We start from the raw sequence: 22,849 nt of genomic DNA, 5'->3' as shown, positions 1-22,849 counted from the left end.
GTATATAGACAATCTATAATATAGATATAGATAGATATATCTATAATATATTATATATAATAATATTATCTGCCCTACATACACAAGATGTGGCTAATAAAGTGGACATGGTCTGTATAGATTTATAGATATTCTGTTTCTTCATTGTTTCTAACATCCTCTGTATCACTTTCTTTCTCATGTCATCTTATTTTCTCCCCCAGCTCTCCTCTGACATTATGTGCATCTCTGTGTCCTGCTTTTCTTCCATTACCAGGTTTCTTTTGGTGCCGTCCTGCTCTCTGAGCTTCAGGCTTCACTTCACTTAATGGCTTCTCATCCCAATACTGCACCAGTTTGAAATTATCCACTCGGCGTCCAAAAATGTATTTGGGGAGTGGCCTGCTGGGGTCTCTGTGCTCAGACAGTGCTGCTGCACTCTGTCACTTGACTTCTGTTCTTGTCATTTAATCCCTTAACCCCTTTAACAAAACATCCTCCTTTCTTCTGTGTTTTTTATTTTTGTCCCTTCACCCCATTAGCCACTTCTGAGCTTTTTAAACTCAGGAAGTGAAACCATTTTGACTTCAAACTTATCAAATAACGACTCGTTGTGCCCTCATCACAGGGGCCCGTGGCTTTTAGAGCACATTCTTTATCAGGGCCTGACATTTGCCGTAAGTGTTGTGTCTACAGCTCGTTGAAGCTATTATGTCTTCCCGTGGAGCGTGTAAAGTAACTCACCACTGCTGTGGACACAGTGCATTCGTGAGCGCCTGGTGGGAAAGACTCTGAAGTGGCTGGAGCAGCTGCCACCAGATTCCAATATTTAAATGCACACAGTACCATGTGCATTTCACAGCATTAGGGTGCATCCTCTGAATCAGCAGAAATGTTCTAATTACAAAGTTGCCCCACTGAACTATGGAGAAAAAAAAATAATTCTGTTATAGTCTGCAATGTCATTTTTTAGCCTGCGCTCTACAGTGTTTTATTTAAAACATAAATCCCCAACACTCCACATTTGTGCCTCTTTCCCACACTGGTCTCTTTTTATAAACATGCAACTATAGCAAGTTTTAATCTTAATAATTAATTCCATGAAGTGTGTAGATGGGCCAGTAAAATATGTGGCCTTTAGGCTGTTTACCTTCTGAACTCTAATCTGTAGTCCTGCTGCGTACTGCATCAATTATGAGCATCTCCTGAGATTCTTACAAGCGCCGACTGCTTTGGGAGTCTTACGACACATCATGAAAGTTCCAATTCCACAAAGGGCATATTCCATCTCTATATAAACTCTCAAGACTTTTCATGTGTGCCCAAACTTGACAGGCAAGTCAGATTAACAAATGCCGCTGATTAGTTGTGTCAGTCCCGTTGTCTGAGAAGGAGAAACCTTCTGGCCTGCGTTCAAAGTGCATGGGTGATATGTTTGATTTAAGCGATTCTGAGTGTGTGTTTTGGCACAGGGCATGGTTTCTGGGACTGTCTGACAGTTTGAGTTTCAGTGATCTGTAAGCACCGACCTGACCCCGCCTACTCATCTTATCCACTGATTGTTTCCTGACACCATCTGGTCCATAGACTGGTCCACAGAACCGTTACTCTGACATGGGATTTATCTCCCTATAGACAGTCCATGTTTGGGTGTGTGTGTATATATACATCACATGCATTAACATCATTGAAAATTGTGTTTCTTGTTAATTTTTTTTCTTTTTTTTAATGTGTCCTCTGAATTGAACCCATCACCCTTGGTGAGCAGTGGGCAGCCATAAAAGGCATGGTAGAGCAGGGTGGCGTTTGAGGTGTTCACACATCTGATGTGGTATAGGTGGATTGTGTGGAGGGGGACGGAATCTAAGACTGACTGTCATGATCCCTACAGCACCTCCCACCCCAGAACCCGCTGAAGAAGTCCAGCATTAGGTCCTCGCTTGTTCAAAGTTAGAAATTCTCTCTGTGCTTCTGATGGATTATTCTGACAGATTACTGTTTGCTCCTGTTTTCTGCTCTTTGAATTTTCCCACTGGACTGACGCGGATTCACAGTTTTACCCCTGCCTGCTTTGTTCCAATTCTCACCATGGCTTCTCAAGCCGAGAGAGCAGCCCAGCCCCACCCACTGTGGACACAACATCTCATTCACCACAAGCAAACACCCCACGTCCTCCCTCACTGCCTTTCCTCAATAAACCCGGACTCAGCTCAGGCTGTCTGCCTGCGACTGGGCGCTCCCCTTCCCCCCTGACACTGACAGATTGTCTCTGGGTTGATTATTCATAGTTAATTGCCCCTGACTCACCGTAGAGTGCTCGCAGACAGCGAGCGAGATCTCCTCACCCCGGGAGGTGGGCAGAGGATAACGGCAATGTGAGGTGTCTGTCAGTGGTGGGAGAGTAAACTACAGTGAATTGTGGTGGGGCAGTTAAAAAAGTGCTCACTTGGCAAGCTCCTGTTTTTTTCTTTGGTTTGGAGAAAGCTGATCAGTATCATGGTTGGTAGAGATGTTAACAATCAATAGTAAATATTGATATTACCTTGCAAATTCACCACCCAGAGGTGGTGGATACATGGATACATAGATTTCAGACATGTATTTTATATGTATTCTAAAAGTATTCTGAATGCATTGTTAAGTACTGTAACAGCATATATTGGGGAATACATTTTTTCAGTTTTCAACCATCACAAGTTTTTTCCTGACACATTTGGTCTAATGTTATTATGGAATGACATACATATTTTGATAATTCTGTGAAAAGTCCTAAATGCTCCTAAAACATGCTCCTAATATTCCAGGTTGTTGCCCCTGACTTTACAATTTAACACTAATAGACTGTTATTTACAATTGTGCACCTTAGTGAGAAGTACAGGCTCAGTAATGATCATTATTATTATTCTGTGAGGCTTGGCTAGACAACATTATTCTGCTTCCATGAGTTTTTTCCCTGCTCCGGGTGATGCGGCCAGTGCCATTTTTGCCAGTTTCTATCTCAGATCGAGTTTTGTTTTCTGTTTTTCTTTTCTGTTTTCTTCCTCCTGTCTTGCCGTACACCCTGATTGATGAAAATGGGAAAAGATTTCTGGTTGTGTTCTGACAGCTTCATACATTATGCCCTCTGGTGGCTGGCAAGTGATCTGGCAATTCATCCTTATTATTGTAACTATTATTATTATGCATATTATTATTATTATTATTATTATGTATACTTAAGTTGGCCCTTTCTGAATCTGTGAATGACTAGTGCAGTCATTCTGCAGTATAATTACACCCACAGATTCTAGTATACAGAAGCTGGGGAGAATAAACAAAGGGCCTTGGCCTCCCTTTGATGATGAAAAATGTGTGCAGAAAAGGGAGTTGGAGTTTACAAAAGCTTGGATTATTTACCTTTGTCCTGCTTGTGAATTTTTACATCCATACAGAAAGAAAAGAAGGGAGGCGGGCTCCTGAAACTCCTCTCCGGTGCAGCTGCAAAGAAAAAGTCTCGCTCTCCCCCATCCGTTTCCCCCACACACGAGCCGCGGCCCCCGGCGGCGTCGGAGGCGGTGGTGCAGGGGGCCATGGCTCCTGAGCTCCACCCCGTGGGCAGCCATGGCCGGGCGGGGTCCTGCCCCATCGAGAGCGAGATGCAGGGGGCCATGGGCATGGAGCCGCTGCACAGGAAGTCAGGCTCTTTGGACCTCAACTTCTCCGTGTTGCCGCCAACCCGCCAGCCCTGCTCCTCTCTGCTCGCAATCCGTCCTGAACCCAAGCCCTTGTCCCGCGAGAGGTACGTCACCTACGCCGACACCAACTTCTGCTCTCATACTTTATACACTAGCACGCAAAAACTTTACGCCTACTCTGTGGACACTATGATGGAGGCTATTTTGGAGAATCTAATACTGGAAACAAGTTTTTTGGTAAAGCTGCCAACGTGTTCAACACTTGCTGGCTGTCAGTTTTTTGTTAGTTTAGTTGCTACATGTTAATAGAAGTTCAATTTTGTTCCACAGTGTAAAAACTATCCAGAAAACAGAAACATGAATGAGTGGTGTGTCTAAACTTTTGACCAGTGGTATAGCACCATCATTCGGAACGTGTTTTAGGGGAATTTGTAAGTCAGGAAATGCATGAAACAGAACATTTTGCACTGATCCGTCCTTGAATATTCTTTCTTCTTGTTTGATCCGGTCTAAACTGGTCCTTCTGACCAGAAAATTAAGTTGAGCAGTTTTATCATTATGCTGCAGCATGTACAGACATAGCATAGACATTTTGTATTTCCCGTGTTCCTGTTTCCATAGTAACAAGGATGAAAGTATCATATACATTACCAGAGCAATGTCGAAAGACACCTGGACTCCATTTGTCTTTACTTATATAGGTTTTGCTTGTTTTCAGATAAAATGCTTTGCCAAACAAAAAGTACATAACATGCAATCTGCTTTAAATTTTGAAGAGCATAATATTATATTTTTATTGTCTGAATATGGACCTGTACATTGAAAGGGATCTGCATACATCAAAACCGAATTTTGTCTTTGTACCATGTATATTGTACAAGGAACTTCAAATGATGAGGAACAAGGAACTTCAAACTTCAAATAAAATAAAAAAATTAGTGTTCCATTTATTTTGTACCTGTTTTCTGCTGTTACTACTGTTACAGTTCTTATTGGGTCATACAACTCCACTACAGAAAGCAAACACATGAATATTCTATTGTCTAAAGGGACCAAAGCTGAGCTTTTTGGCTTCCTACAGCACTAAGCTGTATATTTGGCACAAGACTAACACAATGCATCATCTCGAGAACAGGATCCCTGCCATAAAAGTGTAATGTTATGGGTGTGACTCTTAGCTTTGGGAGTGGAGGGGCTAATAAAACAGAAAATGGAGAATGCTTTGGAAGGAACAGGGTTTAGAGAAGATTTATCTTTCAGCAGGACAGTGACCTGGAGCATAGAACAGATGCCATATTTGAGTGGAGATTGAACTGGCCCAGCTTAGGCCTAAACTTCATTAAAATGGGAATTATATTAGGTTTATATTATAGGTGTATTATAAAAAAAAACAGGTTTATATTAGGGTTGTCATTCAAATGAAATATTTTAACTACTTAATCACTTATTTAGCAATCAATTGTGGTTAATTCTTAAGGCTAAAGCTTGGTGTGATATATAATTGAGACTATTACAGAATCCAATTTCCCCTGATCACCCTTGGGATGTTTCTGCGTCTTAATTGAAGTCCACCTGTGAAAAAACGGTTGACATGATTTGGAAAGGCACACGCCTGTCTATATAAGGTTTCACAATTTTCTGCTGTTTTGAAGGTTCTATTGAGCACAGTGGCCTCCATCATTCATAAGTGGAAGAAGTTCAAAACCACCAGGATTCTTCCTAGAGCTGGCTGACCACCTAAACTGAACGATCAGGAAAAAAGGACCTTAGTCAGGGAGGTGACCAAGAACCTGATGGTCACTCTGTCAGAGCTCCAGAAGTCCTCTGTGGACAGAGGACAACATTCAACATTCACATGACAATCCACCTGCAGAGATGCAATCGAATGAGGCCTGTATGGTAGAGTGGCCAGGCGGAAGCCACTCCTTAGTAAAAGGCAAAAGAGTTTGCCTGGTGGTGCAGGAAGCTGATTAGGAATAACTGCAGTTCAGAATACCGGGGAAGGTGGGCAGGGAATCCAGACATGACACTGTCACTGAAAATAGGGGTCCATTCCTTCGCATTTACATGGTCAGACGAAGCCCACTTTGGCTCACTCGAGGTCACAGGTACTAACCAGCAGTGCCATACTGTGCATTTGAACATAGCATGCTGGGCCACTAGTGGTGTAACTGTCACATGATTCCATCCATGTGACCGGGAGCCATACAGAGATGAGGTTACGTTACTCCCATAAGTTGGCAAGGTGGCCATGACCATCTGATCAGTCATTGATTGGCATTCATCAACACAACTCGGCTCTTTTTCCTTCTCAACTATGTAAGATTTATCCTGTTCATCTCCTCAACTCTCAACTCTTCCCTCTCATCCTGTCGCTTCCCCAATTCAGCCTAGAATGCGAATGTCAACATCCGTGAGGTGTTGCAGCTCACGCCGGCTCTCATTCGCATTTTAAACTGGAGGAAACTTACCTGCCTCCTTGCGTCCAATCGCACCGGGGTTTCTCGTTTCTTCCAACATGCGATCACGTTCTGGTCCCACGCTGGAACCGTGACAGAAGCAAGTAGATTGTAGCTCAGAAAGCAGGTGTTCATGGTTAGCTTGTAACCTCCTGGCGTCTTATACATGTGTACAAGCACAGCCTGTTACAAAAAATTGGACTTGGCCAGTTTCTGTTAATACACAAAGACATACATATACAGTACAATATTGAAATTTCCCATTGGGATGAATGATTTACAATACAATGTTGTAGTAGAACATTAGGGTCAAAATAAATCATTGTACTTTTACTTAAGTGCATTTGAAGGCTAATACTTTTGTACTTAGTTTAAAAGAAGGATTTTTATTTTTAAATATTTCACTCAAGTACATGTGTTTTGTACTTTGTCCACCATTGATCCCCGTCACTGATACCCTGTAGTCATGTTTTAACAATATAATTTTTATTTTATACAATCTAGGAATAACTGCAGTTCAGAATACCGGGGAAGGTGGGCAGGGAACCCAGATAAAAAGATATAAATAGATATAAAGATATTATATAGATATAAAGACTTTAAGCATTTATAGCTTTGTTTTTCAATTAGAACCTATTTATACCCAAAGATACTTGGATTTATTACAGTTCTTTCTAGTTCCAAAGATATGGAAAGGGACCAATAAGTGGCATCTAAAGTTCCATTTGGATCCATTTGCTTGATTAGTAAATCCAGTACCTCTGTTTAGAACACAAAAATAAGGGAGATGAACAGATTGTACTAAGCAATTAAAGTAAAGCAAGTAATGCAGAACAAAGGAGTGAAAAAAACATGACTGTATTTATTACCGTGGTAAGACATCATCCTTGATATGGCTAAGTGCACTTCAATGTGCCTCTTCATGAAAGTTGAAGGGTGTTAGGAAGCAGTTTGTGCTTTTGTGGCTCTACTGCAGTGTGGACAGGCTCTCAGGCGCCTTCAAGTCAAATGGAGTCATGAAGTCCCACTGAGAAGAAGACGGAGGAACTGCCTGCACTGCTTCACATTCCTTATTCATGAGACATTACACTATATTTCCTCATCCCACCTTCTGCCTAAGCCTGCTTTTCCTGCAGTAAGCTATACTATTGATCATAATTATATATGGACCAAAGGACATATATGGCTTTTTAATTCATGCTGATTTGTGCATTATTCATGTAGTCACCATCATCTATAAAATGCTTACAGAGAAGGGCGTAAGTCTTTATTTATTCATTATTCCGTCCCTGGATGCTTAAGACTTTGCGCTTATCTGCAGTGAAATACCACCACTGCAAATCAGAGCAGGTCGATATGAAACACCTCCAGTCAAAATAAAGTGCATTAGTCATTCCAAAGCCCAGACAGTAGGTGCTAGTGATGTAAACCAAATCTCCGTGGCATGTTTGTGTGAACGTCAGGAGAATGACTGAGCGCACTTAACATGCCGGCAGAGGTGCATTCCTAGCAAAGAGTAATTATCCCGGCCTTATCCCAGTCCATATACACACAGTCCACCTCTGCAACATTGCAGAACGTCCAGCAGTAGTCACTTGCAGTCTGCAGTTTTTTTTCTCCATGTCATCCTCTTCCTGTGATTCTTCATTTGCACTCGGGAGATGGAAGGCACGCACGCATCTGCATGATACGGGGTGAGATAAGACCCTGACCCCTAGTTCATTAAGTGAGGTCACACACCCACCAGAGAGGTATCTTAAGGTCTGTTTCTCTGATAAGGCTCCATAGCCAGGGCATTAGGGATATGGAGGGCTGTACGTCAATCCAGAGTAGACCCAGCTCCGGGGCTTGTTATTAGAGCTAATTATTTATTAATTTATATATTTTAAATAACCTGATAACATGATTGAAGAGGTTAATAGATTTTTTTTTAATCTGTGTTTCTAAAAACAAGCTTTGTGGTGTTCAAGGATTTGACACCACCATTTGTCATTGTAGAAGAGATTAATAGATTTATTAAAGATTATTTGGCATTCCAAAAAAAAAAAAACAATCAACATTTCAGCGTCTGAGTATGAATTTCTGTCTTTCTGTGATGCCTCAAGATGAGTTCCCACGGTCATTAAAAACCTTGAAACCTGTTGCGCTAGATTTTTACAGATAGAAAGCACAGCGTACATTTTGTTGCAGATGAATTGTTGTGGACTCATGACTGAGCATCATCAACATGGACCATCTTATAAATAATCTTACTCTCATCACTCTTGTTAACCCTGTGTTAACAGTAACATTGCAGCGATGCCCGTTACAAGCTCTTGCTACCCTAGAAGGGGGTTCCTCTCTGAATTACTCATTTCCAACGTTTGTCTCCATATGGGTTTTCTAGGGAGATGTTCCTTGTATCCAGAGAGGGTCTAAGTTAGAGGGGGGTCATCTGTAGTGGCTGTGATGCCCATTGACAAATACTGCTTGTGATTTGGGACTGTACAAAAACAAATGGTTGTTGTTCTAGTGGAATAATCAGATATTACGTCCAGAACGTAGCCTGGGGCATTAAGCGGTGTTAAACTGCACATTGTATCTGTCATTGTCCCTAAGAGCGTGCATTTTCCCATGCTGAAGTCACACAAATTTGCCTGATTGCCATCCGTCTCCTGAACACTCTCTCTTCCTCTCCCGCATCAAAGCCTGGGCGTCGAAGGTGGGCGTGAGGGGGGCCCAACGTTTCTCTACTGTAAGAGCACAAAGGCAGTCGGTGGTTCTGAACGCTCGTGCATTATGTGCCCTTCACCAGTCCTGACAGACTTATGGATCCCCCAGCCATTCCACATTCACGACTCAGGGCGCGGTAATTCATGGCCGCGATGAAAAACGATCATTTTATTTTCTTTTTTTCCCCTCAAAGCGGCAGATGAGAATTAGCAGGTCAACGCAGCAGCAATAGCGCCGTGATTTCTGCTCGAACAGTAATAGATGTATTCCTCTATAATTACAGGGACAAGATGTACTGCGCTTCAGACAAAATCAATGGCGAAAGCACACTGCCGAATCCCTTTCTCCCGTATGAACATCCTTCTTCTCTGAAAAGGAGATCATCTTAAAGCTGTTGGCCTTGCAATTGGTAGTACTTTAATATCTGAAAGGCAAAGTGATATTCACAAGTAGCCAGTGAAGGTAAAGCACTTCCTGGAAAGAAAGGGACGTGCTTTATGCTGTACGTATTTCATAGAAATTAACAAAATGAATAAGGATGGCTCGTGCTGCATAGTTAATAATGCATAAATCTGAATCACGTCTTAGTGAATCGCGAACCTTGTTTTTTTTGCAACAGTTCCATGTCAACAGCTTATAATAGTCCAGTTCCACTGACTTGCAATAACCAGTGACTTGTTTTTCTTAAACTTCTTAAACTTTTTTGCAATGTATCACAACACTGTTTTTCAGAATCTTTTAACCTGTTCAAATAATGTTTGTGCAACAAAATCTGTGAATAAAGGTGAAAGGGTTAACTGTGATGTAATCATCAGAATAAGAGTGAAATGGGTAATGGGGAGCCCTGGGTAATCATTAATCCTGCGCATCTGCGGGACCCCATTACTCCAATACCGCAGTATAACAGTATTGCGCTCCCTCTGGTGTGCTTAGTAATTATTATTAGAAGTAATTGTGGGATTTATTGCAGTTTTAGTAGAGGTCTCGGTGGCAGGATTACTATTTCATTGAATGGGTGTGTGTCTTTTTGGTAAAGCTCAAAACCTGTGATCTTGACTGGAAGAACAAAATCGCGCCTGACATTCGAAGAAGAATTGTGCCGCCCTGCCGCGGCGTGGTTTGAGAATCAAGTCGGCGCCCCTCCTGATTCATCCCGTTCGTTTGACGGATGAAAGCGATCGAGCGCACGGTGACACATCGCCGCTCCAGACACAAGACTGCTGAAGCAGCATGCATGAGGATGTTGAATACTGAGCAATAACCAGCACCGCCTGGGGTTCGTCAGGCTCCCAGATGTGCAGGGAGGACGCGGCTGTGCGCATGTAGCAGGAGTCGCGAGAACGCGTACGTTGCAACCGTTCAGGTTACCTCAGAATTGGGAAATAGGCCTCACCGATGGTCGAGGCCAGGTTCAGAGCTCAAATGAGAGGTTTTCGTGCCTTCTTTCGCAGACTTGGGCTGTAAATCCTCCTCATCAAAGAGGTACATGTTTCCTCTGCTGCAGCGAGGTGGTCCTAAATCAGGACCCCCTTACCGTTGGATGCGGTGTGCATGCTACTCTTCATCGGCTGCAGGTCTTATTGGGGCTTCTCGTCAACCGTGTCTCTGCCCTCTGTCCGCAGGTTCCGCGTGGTGGTGCCCTACCCGCCTCAGAGCGAGGCCGAGATCGAGCTCAAAGAGGGCGACATCGTTTTCGTCCACAAGAAGCGGGAGGACGGCTGGTACAAGGGCACCCTCCAGCGCACGGGCCGTACCGGCCTCTTCCCCGGCAGCTTTGTGGAGAGCTTTTGAGGGCCGGAGCTGGGGGTCCACCAGCAACAACCAGCCAACGAGGTGAACACCCAGCATGCAGCGCCAGAAGGGGCCGTCCAACTCCCTCTTCACCATGGCGATGATGCAGTCACATGGCACACTGACCACAAACAGCCACAGAACATCACCACAGACCACAAGGTCCTTCAACAGCAGCAACGTCATCACCTCAGTCTTCAAACTTCACAGCCATTACTGCCAGTTTTAAAGCTCCCCTGTTCTCTCGGACTCTCTAACCTGGAAGCACATGAAGCCCAAGCCCCACGTTGACCTCATCGGATTGGAGATCGATTTCAAAAGCACTCCTACAGGCACAGACTGGACAGTTAGCAGTTAGTTGAGTGATGCCAGGCTCAAGCAGTGCCTTCCACTTTCGGACCTGCCAACACCAGAACCAGCCTCCCAACGGGCCTGATAGCCGCACCTCGTCTCTTTCTACAGTACTGTGTTTGTGAAGCAGCTGCAGTGTCTTCATTTGGACAGCCTCATCATATGGGTCCTTTTTAAGATCCAGATATGACGCTACACAGGTTCTCCCAAATCACAATTTAAGAAATTAATAATGGAAATTTGACTATTGAATGACAAACAAAGCACATTTACAGTAATTATTTTCAAAGACAGGGGGCGCTGTAGCAGAATTGACATCATCCAGAAGTCGTCCACCACAGCAGGCCCCTGCTATTCTGATCTTTTCATTTCAGAAAATCCTGACGGACCTACACGTCTTTGTATGTCTACTGTAGCTTTGAGGTTAGAGGGTAATTGGACCCATATTTTTCTACCAATTCGAGTATTTGCTCTATACATGAATTTCCATGTACATGTAAATGTGTCTTATGGATACGACAAAGTGCTCAGACATTTCTGTTGTGTTGCTAAATGCTCTCCATGCTTGTTCTAGAAGCGTGTTGTAATCGACCAAGGGTCATCCTCATGCCCCCACAAGAAATCCACAATCCACAACAGGGCCACTATTTTACAAATGGTACTTAGCGCAGTGCTTCGCAGCGTTTGGTTAATGAACCGCTTGAAGAGAAAGAAACTACCCTTTTTGTTTAATAAGTGATCATTTTATCACCAGGAGCATGATCTCTAATTAAGTTTTTAGAAACAGCGATTACATGCACAACTGCCTCATTCTGGACTACTTAAACCTTCATCCGTCATTAAAGATTGTGTCTCTTTCTGGTTTTATTTAGTTATGGACATCCTGAGGACAGTTTTGACCTTACACCAGCGAACAAGCGTGTAGCCTTACAAGAGCAAGTTTGTGCGTTGCACTGCGCTTAGGGCCAGTTTGAAAATAGAGCTTTCCTAGGTGCTTTCGGGCCGAGTATTTATAGGAACGCAATAATAGGAACTGGCCACCAGGGGAACTCCAAGACTAATCACAATTTCATTTGCTGGTATTGTTTTTGTCTACACCGTGATGTTAAAAATGTAACATCTAAAGTCCTGCCCATTATCGTAATTTCCCCTTGGCATCGCCTGTAGGAACTGTGACGTGAAGAAAGTCATCTGACAACGAATGATTGTGAGTCTTTACACGGCTTTTTATAAAATGGCAGCCCTGTCACTGGTAGTTCCCAGTTGAGAGGTTTAGACGCTACCCTGATATATGAGATGAATTACAACTGCAATCGTTCCTAGTTCCTGCAGTGCAAACACACCAAAAAGGAGGAAACTCCCACCAATACTCACAGGAAGTGGGAAGTAGTTCCTCCAGCGCAGAGGGGCCTGACGTAGAGGAAACGAGTGGAACTGAAAGCACATAATTACTTTTCTAGGCAAACAGCCACGTTAGCATGCTGGGGAAGCCTGCCTTTTAAATCCTTTTTTAAAATCCATAACCCGGCACAGGCGGGGTGAACGGAACACCCCGCGCCTGCCGCACCCTCACACAGGTGCTGCTGAAACCAGGGACTCTGGCAGGATAATAAGGACATTTCCAGCTTTAAACAGATGGGGATTTAGCATTGGGATGGACTGGAAGTGTTTTAGGAAGCACAAGTGCAGGGTAATCGGAGTAAAGACATGTTGCCATGTCTCACTGGGCTCGGTGTCGAAATACTGCGGATTTACCGTGTTGGGGGGGCAGTTGGGGATTGACTGAGATTACAGGACGCGGGTAAATCAAAAGCACACAGATTAAGGCCTTCTCAATCTCGCGCCCGCCATCAGGCGCGATAAGCACATGGGAAAAGTCACTCCCCTGCGGACGCCCTGTCCTCCCCGTCTTTCAGTCCCAGGAAATATCCGCGGCGACGAGTGATCCCGTTCTCCTGGGGCTCCTGGCCGAAACCGATACCCCGTCCCCATATTTCACCGTTAGTTTATCAAAGCAGGTCCACCAGAGCCTCGCCCAGCACGGCCCTCTGGGTAACGGCTCAGCAGGCCGATGCCAGCGGCAGACAGTGCGGACAGATTTATAGAGACCCCCTACCCAACGGCCACCTCTGCAACACCCCAGACCAATGTCCATGACTACCAACAACTCGTGGTGCTCTGTCTGTCTCTCTTGTCCTCGCCCAATTGCCTTTTGGTTTTTGTTGTTTGTTTGTTTGTTTGTTTGTTTCTAATGATTAAAAATGCAATGTTGTTCTCGTTGTGAAACAACTGTGCGCAGTTGTCTTTTAATATGTCTTTTCTCAAGAACATGCACTTTTCTCCCTGTGAATTTTGTGAATATAGGAGGGTGTTGTTTCTGTCGGAGGGGCACGCGTCAGTCTCCCCTCGATGGGGTGTCCTCCCGACACCCCCCCCACAGGCCTGTGTTGAGTTCAGGGTTGTTCAAAACTTGTGACAAGAGCTTGTGTACCACTGACTTTTTTTTTTTTTAAAGGATATAATTCAGCATGAAGATTTATGCCAAATGAGAAAAGAAAAGCGTTTTACAGTACTGCGTTGGGAAAAAGAGAAGTGTTTATATTTATAAAATGCACCTCACATTTATATAGTGAAGTGAGTTTATATAGGCATATAGACTGCACTTCACTTATATATTGTGAAAACATATTTATAGTCAATTGGTCAAGATATTGAGGAATATTTCCTCAGAACTTGTCTGGTAATCAGCATTGTATTCATTTCCATTTTGTCTTGTATTAACTACATGTGGTTTGTTTGGTTTTTCATGTCAAGTGCATTTTAGCAATAAATGCCTTTGTTTTAAAGCATACATTTTGTTCTAATAATAATACTAAACCGATATCATGGTCTGAATTAATAATCAGGATTGACCTGTAGGCATTTTTTAAATGTTTCAATTCTGCTGCTGGTAGTTCCGGTTCATTCTTACCCCCGTCATTGTCTTCCTAGACCTCTATCGATGTAGAGTCGTGACCCACAGTCGGCATCTATTGTGTTAAATCAGATTTTTAAAATATGCATAAACATGTTTAGCAAATATCAACCCTCTAAATGTCAAACTAACGAATCCTGCATGTATTCTCCTTCAGAATATGCTCCACGTAACACGCACCTCAGAAATAAATAAAATCTACAGCTGTAAAGCTGATTCAGTTCACCACTCACAGCAACAGCTAAACTGTTTATCTATTGATTTTGTTCTATGATGTGATTGGTCATCCATAAATCATTTACATCTATGGCATTTATCAGACGCCCTTTCCAGAGTGACTTACAGTCAGTAGTTACAGGGACAGTCCCCCCTGGAGACACTCAGGGTTAAGTGTCTTGCTCAGGGACACAATGGTAGTAAGTGGGGTTTGAACCTGGGACTTTGTGAGCTTCTGGTTCATCGGTGAGTGTCTAATACTTAGAAGATGAAAGCGGCCAGCTATTGTAGAGGTGCAAATTGTGTACTGACACATGGACAGTAGTCCGATTAAATTGTAACTGTCCTGTTTTAATGAGCTTTTGTGATGCGCTTGAACATCTGACTTCTGGATCTATGTGTGAAGCTACTGAAAGGTCGACTGCTCAACAAGGCGCAGCCAAATCCAAGAGCAGTTGTCAGAGCCGGCTACGTGGACTGTCTGCGAATTTACATTTACAGCATTTACCAGACGCCCTTATCCAGAGCGACTTACAATAAGTAGTTACAGGGACAGTCCCCCCCTGGAGCAACTTAGGGTTAAGTGTCTTGCTCAGGGACACAATGGTAGTAAGTGGGATTTGAACCTGGGTCTTCTGGTTCATAGGCAAGTGTTTTACCCACTAGGCTACTACCACCCAACATCCTGATGATCCTGACCGCTGAGGAGCTACTGAGCCGAGGAGGATTTCAGGAAGATGAAGTGCACGACCAGGCACCTGAGATCCGGAGAGCCACACCAGGTTCGGTCGCCTGGCTCTGAAGCACAGTATGGTGTGATGCCACAGCAAGTCCTGGACTAGCCAGGTGCTGCACATCACACACACACACACACACACACACACGGGTTAGAATCACTCTCCGGCTGCAGCTCGTTCAGTGTGGCTGATTAGAACCCTTTATATGTTGCATTTCTCCCTCCCTCCCTTCTCCGGCATTGATGAAGTTGTGCCGCTTTGTAGGTTTCTTTCTGTAGGTTTTGGCCATCGTGCCTCTATTTCTTTCGTTTATTAAAACCACCCGTTTCCTGACATCGAGCATTCGCGCTTCCTTTGCACCCCATGGCATGACACCGGGATTCAAACTCGCAAACCAAGGAGGTGTGAAGCCACATTGTGGTATTAATAATCATCATTTCTAGTAGTTAAAAATATATGAGTAATGTACCATGTATGTTGCAACGAGGGCTGTTCAAACGAACACATGAATCCCTGTGCTTCATTTTAAATGTGCAACTCGTTAAAATAAATGAACGGCATTGTAACATGCCACAGGAGCCGCGCCTGGCTGTAGAACAGCCTGTTTTAATTGGGGATATAAGCATAACATAACTCATCAAAAATAATGGAATGTCCTTGTCACTATTTTTGGCAGGTGACCTTGTTTAATCAGGAAATTCCGTACTTAATTAATCTTTATTAATGAATCACACGGTGCTCCTGTCACTTATCTGTCCTCAGAGCAAGCAGCTGGATAATGACGTCTGTAGTTTTTTTTTTTTTTATTTCTTCTTCTGCAATGGCGACCTTAGGGTTGACAGCACCTCGTCCTGGTCACTATTAGAGATGCTCCTGACACAGCTGGCTGAAATGCCACTTCTGCGCCAACGTCCCTCTCCTCCGTGTTTCCGGAATGTCTGTCACCAGAACCTTCATCCCTGATGGCCAGGACCTTCTGATCTTGTCATTGACTAAACCCTCCTGATGCTTTGTGGTCCCTCAAAGCGTCGGCTCCGCGTGTCCGAGTGGGCCGCAGGGCGTAATTGGAAATTTCCGACCCGCCACCTCAGACCCGAATGACAAACCAATTTCCTCGCCGCACGTCGCCATGCCGAAGAATCACTCGAGAAGGCTGTCAACTACGGACAATCTAAATGCAAATGCCAGCGATTATTCCTGGGGCCCTGACAGCCAATGAGGTTACTGGGTCGCGGCGCTACTGTAACAGCCACGCTGCCGCTTGTTTGGTATTCCTGGGAGGGCCGAGAAAATGACCCTGTCAGGGACGTGGGTGAAGCCAACCCTACCTGCAGTAAATACCGAAGCGGTTTCTTCTCTTCAACCAGCAGATATTAAGATTTCTGGGCGGCGGCGCTGAGGGCTCCTGTCAAACCCGCCCTGGCTCCAGCTCAGCACATGAAAGGCCGTCTGCTGGCCGAAGGGCTATTTGTTTCGGCGGACCTAACCCGAGACGACATCTAAGCCTGGGTGCTGAAAAAAGGTTTCCGTCAAACAGAGGTCGCAGAAAGACAAGTGAAAATGTAAAATGTAAATTTTGCCAACTGTTGAATCTGATCACCTTTTGATATTTAGTTATTTGTCCATTGTCGTGTTTGTGCAAACTGAAATTCACCCACCCACTGATCTCTCTGGGACCTATTTTGGAAAAAAGATGCAATTTATAACAGACTCCTTGAAATAAGACCAAGGTGCCATTCCACCACAGCAAACTGAAATTTAGAACAGAAAACATGATATTTCATATGATTCAAAGCCAAAGGTTAAGGATATTTTTTTTTAAAAGCTGCAGTGGAAACACCTAGTTTTGCATTTACAGGCCACATGACATTATCACAAGAAAGCACCATAATGAAAACAGGCATTTTTTATTACTGTTTGAGAAGCTGCTACTCTGTAATGGAAACCAAACTGCAGATGAGATGTTTAGCTGTCAAAAAAACAAGTTCCCCTCTGCTCTATACTATTGCTCTCTTGTATTTTACCCTGTAGAGGACTCCACCATGGTTCTAAAACGAATGAATAAATTAAAATAGTATGTGTGTCACGAGCGGCGTTGGCAGTGAAGAGGTAAGCACAAACACAGCTGGTCCAAACACCCAAGGCATCTCACGGAGGTGAGGTAGGGGACGAACAATGACCTCTTTAGTTCCCATTGGGCACAGCACCCCCCTTCCCAGTTGCCTTGGTAACCCATCTACCTCAAAGGCTACTTTATTTTAACCTATTTGGTAAGCATACCTTCACTGCAAATCGATGTGGATGTTTTAATACATTCCTGCCCATGTTAAGCCCTAATACTACTTAATAATAAATGATCATAATAAATAAAAATTGTGAGTATTGCCTTGAGACCGTTTAGTGCGCATCAGTGTTTGTGGTCATAGTGCAGAATGTGGGTCACTTTTGAGTCTCCAGGCAATAAATGGTGCTGTAGCGCCATCTAGTGACAAACGTGTCCCCTATCTTCACAGATTGAAAAGGACACACGGACGAAAAACTCCTTTCTGGATAAACTGAAACTGGCCCAGAAACAGAAAAAAAAGATACATAGGTCAAAGGCCATCATTAAAAAATATTATTAACCATTATTTATGTAGCATGTTTTTAAGGGTTAAAAAAAACATCTTTTAAATCATTTACAAACCTTGCTGGCACAAAATGAAAACCAGTAGAAAAAAGTAGAAAATATTAGACGAATAAATAATATAAATGTTATCATGGAATGCATTAAACATTGTGCTTTAGCTTTTGCATGGTTAACTTGTTTCCACCATGATGTCTCTGATTGTGGGTGCTGGTGTTGCAGGTGGAGGCCCCACTCACAGAAACCCAGAGCTGAAACAAAAGAAGACATTACAAATGTAATTATACATGCGAATATGATCTACAAAACACAATCAGCAAGTTATAATTTCGGATGATATCAGAATACAGCAGAAAGGTATTAATATTGCTGCATGTGGAAGAATAAGGGAGAAGGTTTTTTTTTTGTAAAAACTCACTTTTTGTGATCTTTGTCCTTTTTGCCGGCTGTGCTAAAAGACGGGGCCTGCAGGAGTTCTACCGCTGCTCTCATCTTGTTGAAGCTGTTCATGTCTTCCTCCAGGATCCTCCTCTTCTCCTCCAGCCGCTTCTTCTCCTGCTGATGAAGCCTCTTCATCCGCTCAAACCTGAACTGTAGCTGCGCATAATGAAGCATCGTCGTCATCATCAACAGCAACGATGAAGAGAGAAGTTCTGAATTATTCAGACACTTAATTTGATTTTCACTTTGTTTTGTATTTTGGTACAGCGGGTGGGTGCAACACCTCACCTCTTCCTCAGCATCCTTCAGCTCTGCTTCCGTCCTCTTTACTTTCTGCACAAACATCTGCTTCATCTCTTCTTCCACCCCGTGAAACTCCCTCAGATACTCCTGTCGTCTGGCTGTATAGGTCTGATGAAGGCTGCACACACAATTACAATTATATTTCTCATAATCACCTTAAACGTCTTATCATCTGAAATGAGAATATATATATATATATATGTCTTTATGATTATTATTTTTATATATATATATATATATATAATTTTTTTAAAATAATAATCATAATAAATGTAGCATATTTAGGCCTGGTTTGGATAGAAGCACTGAGCCATCAGCTGCTGGATGACTTTCTTGCAGGACCCTGCACGCGGGTTCGGGGGAAATTCCTGGAAATCTCAAGAATGTCTCATTAAATGAGGTTATGTCAACAGTCCCCGGGGCTTCATATCTCAGTGGGAGGTTTGGGGACAATGAATTAGAATTGGCGGTGAATTAAATAAACTGAATTATGCAAACTCACCTACGTAGAGAATGTGCAAAAAAAGAATCTAGATTTCAGGGTTTTACAGAACAGCAAAAAAGTTGAAGATTTAGAACAAAAGAAATTTGAAACAACTCTAGTTTTAGCTGATTCTCACCTAATAATTATAAACTTCCACAAATTCTTTAAAGCAGGACATGACGAGACTGGTGACCCGTAAAAATGGCTGAAACGGTGACTGGTGACCGTTCCTACCTGGCTGGCTTCCTGTTGGGCTCCGTGTCTCTGAAGCCCATCTCCTGCAGCCGGCAGCGGCGGTACAGCTCGTAGTGGCGAGCGTGCGTTTGTTCGCGCAGGTCGTTCATGTTCACGCTGATCAGCATCTCCCTCAGCTTCACGAAGTCACAGTGGCTCCCGTTCTCCACTGCACATCACACCCACGTAAATTCCCACATCCATATACATTTCGAAAGACCCGCTCATCGGCACAGATTAGGTTCTCTTGGCAACAAGAGCCAACCTGCGATGCCAATGCAGTGCTGGACTAGCCAGGTCACATGCAAACATGGGTTCGAGTCCCCCCCAGATGCTGCTCATTTGGCGTGGGTTCTTAGAACACTTTCTATGTGGCTTTCTCCCCGACCATTGTTTGTTTGTTTGTTTGTTCTGGTCGTTTTTGCCATTGTTGGTTTATTAAAAACTCCTTTTACTTTTCACGTCGAGGTTTTGCGCCTCCTCCTTTTCACCCCATGGCAACTATTTATAATTTTAAATTATGTTATGTGTGCTGCCAAGTAAGCACTACGTAGCAAAATATTTTGAAAAATTAATAATGTTTGAATACCGAATGCATTGCCATAGACGTATTCTGTACAAAGTACATAAAAAGTCATTCAGAATACAAGCTTGAAACGCATGGGGCAGTGGGGGCCTAGCGGGTACGGAAGTAAACTCGTAACTGAAAGCTTGTCGCTTCGCTCTCATTAGTGGGTGATTAGAACCCTTCATAAGTCAGACGATTCAGCATTTATATGTCATGATTTTTGGTTTGTTCGTGTTTTAGTGTCCATGCTGCGTGCATTTCTTTTGATAAGTAATTTGTGTTTGGACCACCGTGCCTTCTTTCTTTTCTGTTATTAATATTCCTTGTTTTCTCAACATGTCGAGCACTTGCGTTTCTCCTGCACCCCATGGCACTACCCACACGCTGCTCCCCGGGCGACTCTCACGGCTGCCTACAGCTCACTGAGGGTGATGTTTAAATGCAGAGGACACATTTCATTGCTTGCTGTTTGTAAAAAAGTTTGTTTCTACACTGGTTTTACCAAAGCTGAGCGCCTTTCTCTCACCTTGCACCACACCCCAGGGATACTGCCTTCCCCTCACCAATTTGTTTCCAACGTTAATGGCCTCTGTGCTTCCAACCACGGCAAATGGAAGGTGACCCTGAAGATCCATAAACAAGGAACCACAGTAATGGAACAATGTCTGCTGGTCTCTCGGAGTCATAAGAGCCAAAGACAATAAAGGTGCCCGTGCTGATCTGCTGGACTTACATTCATGACGCCGTTGATCCCAGCGACTGTCTCGTCGTCTGTTGGGAACTGATAGATCTGGACACCGCTGCTCACCAGCTCACTCATGATCTTCATCTTGAAGCTGTGCAGCTCCGCCCTTGAGATCGTGTCCGATTTAGCGATGACCGGGATCACGTTAACCTGTCAAAACAGAAGCACGTATAACGCCGGCAGGGCGGCAAGCGGGCTGCCCATCGCTCCGAGGCAGAATGAAAGGGACCATTCACTTTGAGACCATCAATTTTGGGGCCACTGTGAGGAGTTCCACTGCCGAACCCTCTCTGATCTGTATTCAGCACGGGTTCTTGTCAAAATACAACCCCCCCTCGAGCACAGCGGCCCTCATCAACCAACAAACCAGCTAACAAACGAGTCGGTGGGAGGCGTGGCGGTTGTTTGTGTTTGTATTTTGGATCCTGTGTCAAGCTGTGAGCTATGAGCATAGTCATTAACATAAACATTCCTGTAAATGATGTCTAATAACCACATTATTACATGTCTTAGTGTGAGTCTATCCTCCAGCCAGTTGAAAAAATTATACTATTACAATGAGCGCTGAAAGGACAATATGCCAGAGCTTCTCCAGAGTCAATGGGCGCACAGCGACGGTCAAGTCTGAGTCGCCCATCCACTTTGTGCACAGAACCCGCAGGAACAGGACAGCATGCAAACGTCCACTCACACACACATCCAGGATTCAAACCCCCAGCCTCGGAGGCGTGAGAACACTGCATAAATTAACACGTTTTGCCATTAGCAGATCAACATTGTTCAAATTTGAGTTCCACCAAATTCCACCATCGGCCTAAGCAAATCTCACCTTCCTGTCCAGTTTCTTCATGGTCACCAGGTCCAGAGACTTGAGCGAGTGTCCAGACGGGGCGATGAAGTAGAGGCAGACGTGGACTCGGGAGTCGTGGTAGTTGTGTAAGGAGCGCTTGATTTTGAGCTCTTCTTGCAGAAAGGATTCGAACTGAGCGTCAACGTAGTCCACGATGGGCTGGTAGCTAAATATCCCCAAAGCATACGAATTCAAGTCAAGAGCTGCATGATGCGGCCTGGAAGGGATTGGTAAAGTTCACTCGCCTGTCCTGCTGGTTCATCTGATCACCGAAACCGATGGTGCTGACTATAGTGAGCTTGAGCTGGACGCCGTTCTCGCGAAGTCCATATGTTCTCGCTCTCAATTTCCCCCTGGGCTCAAAATGGGGAGACTCGAGGTTCTCAAAGTCGGTGCTGAAAAGCGTGTTCATGAGCGTTGACTTGCCAATACCGGTCTCTCCTGAAAGACGTGCGGTAAATACATTCATTGCGGAGTTCACGTCCCCCAAACTACGCCAGTGTTATACTCACCTACACAGAGGAGGTTAAAGCAGAAGCCTTGACCCAATGACTTGTTCACCAGCTGATCGGGCAAAGCGTCGAGGCCAACGTGCCCAGACAGGGGCAGAGCGCGGACTTTTCTGTCCTGAGAGAGGCATTCAGAGAAAAGCAATGGATCTGTTGGCTGAGGACAATGAACTGTGTGGGTTGATTCTTAACAGCTAGTAAAGGGAGGACTTCTGCCATGCTGACACCCATGGCGACGTCACTTCGCACGCTGACAATGGCTTTATTCATTTCCACTCTGCCAAGAAACAAGAGGCAAGTGGCGGACCCCGTCTGTCATTATAGTCCCATCAGACTGAAGGGGACCCCCTGTTGTCTCGGCTGGATGATGTCAGATGTTCTCAAACCCATGAGCAAAACGTTTCTTTTTTTGTTATCCATTATAAGTATCACATATTTCATTTAGCTTTTTTAGCAACATGACCAACTTCGACCAAGTACAGCAGCGTCTTTGGCGTGACATGACAATTGTCGCTGTTGTGTCCCCAAGGGCACACGGAGATGAGCGCGCAGTCGCACCAAGAGTGATGCAGTTTGAAAAAAAAAAAATTCATTCATCCATAATTACATTCGTAATTACATTGATTAAATTAATCCATAATCCATAAACTTCCACAATCATGGTTAAAACAGAGATAAGATGGTTAAATAGGGTTATTCATTCACGTGGCAGGTTAACAAGTTATAGCGTTAGAAAGGAATATGATTAACTGAAGTTCAGTCCGTGTTAATAAATCTGTACATTTTCGACCCTGTAATAAACTGACACCTACCATCTCACGGACAGCACCACGTGAAGCCATGGCGTTCTGAACGAGAAGAAGTTGTGCCAGTGGACCACGCCCACCGCCGACAAGCAGACATACGTGATGTGTGATGTCATTAAAAAAAAAAATGAAATACTGTCATATTATATTCCAGTATCGTGCCTCCAATTCAATAGCAGCAATTATTTTAAAACTTTAAAAATCAATACATGTTCATAATAAACAAATTCATACGAATAAATAATGCTTTTAGTAAAATAAACATTTCTTTAGCTGATATGTATGGGACGTATGTATGTAGCATGCTTTATGTTTGTGAGTGAATTAGATTTTTTAAAATATATATAGAACTGCCCTGTGTGGTTGGTGAGAAATGGCAGCCATTTTGG

At 43.8% G+C, this 22,849-nt stretch overlaps 2 protein-coding genes across 4 annotated transcripts in view; one reads left to right on the top strand and one right to left on the bottom strand.

The window, feature by feature from the left end:
- The window catches only part of LOC114796685 (E3 ubiquitin-protein ligase SH3RF3-like), a 120,864-nt gene extending 107,288 nt beyond the window's left edge, over window positions 1–13,576 (top strand). For all 3 annotated transcript variants that reach the window (XM_028991099.1, XM_028991100.1, XM_028991101.1), the window contains exons 9-10: window positions 3,412–3,758; window positions 10,448–13,576. In XM_028991099.1, the coding sequence (XP_028846932.1) occupies window positions 3,412–3,758; window positions 10,448–10,616 (516 nt within the window). In that variant the 3' untranslated portion in view covers window positions 10,617–13,576. The remainder of the gene's footprint in view (window positions 1–3,411; window positions 3,759–10,447) is intronic.
- A 3,920-nt stretch (window positions 13,577–17,496) lies between these two features.
- septin10 (septin 10) lies at window positions 17,497–22,580 on the bottom strand. The gene is made up of 10 exons (XM_028990669.1): window positions 22,467–22,580; window positions 21,658–21,772; window positions 21,391–21,586; window positions 21,125–21,311; window positions 20,284–20,445; window positions 20,077–20,173; window positions 18,983–19,151; window positions 18,250–18,382; window positions 17,939–18,117; window positions 17,497–17,771 (listed from the first exon to the last, which is right to left on the bottom strand). Exons 1-10 carry the CDS (start codon window positions 22,494–22,496, stop codon window positions 17,756–17,758), a joined length of 1,284 nt encoding a protein of 427 aa, XP_028846502.1. The 5' UTR covers window positions 22,497–22,580; the 3' UTR covers window positions 17,497–17,755.
- Window positions 22,581–22,849: the final 269 nt, after the last annotated feature.

The sequence above is a fragment of the Denticeps clupeoides genome, chromosome 9 (assembly GCF_900700375.1).
Source record: "Denticeps clupeoides chromosome 9, fDenClu1.1, whole genome shotgun sequence".
Classification (NCBI taxonomy): domain Eukaryota; kingdom Metazoa; phylum Chordata; class Actinopteri; order Clupeiformes; family Denticipitidae; genus Denticeps; species Denticeps clupeoides.
Note: the sequence above shows the minus strand (reverse complement) of the source record. Positions and strands in the feature narration are given on the sequence as shown.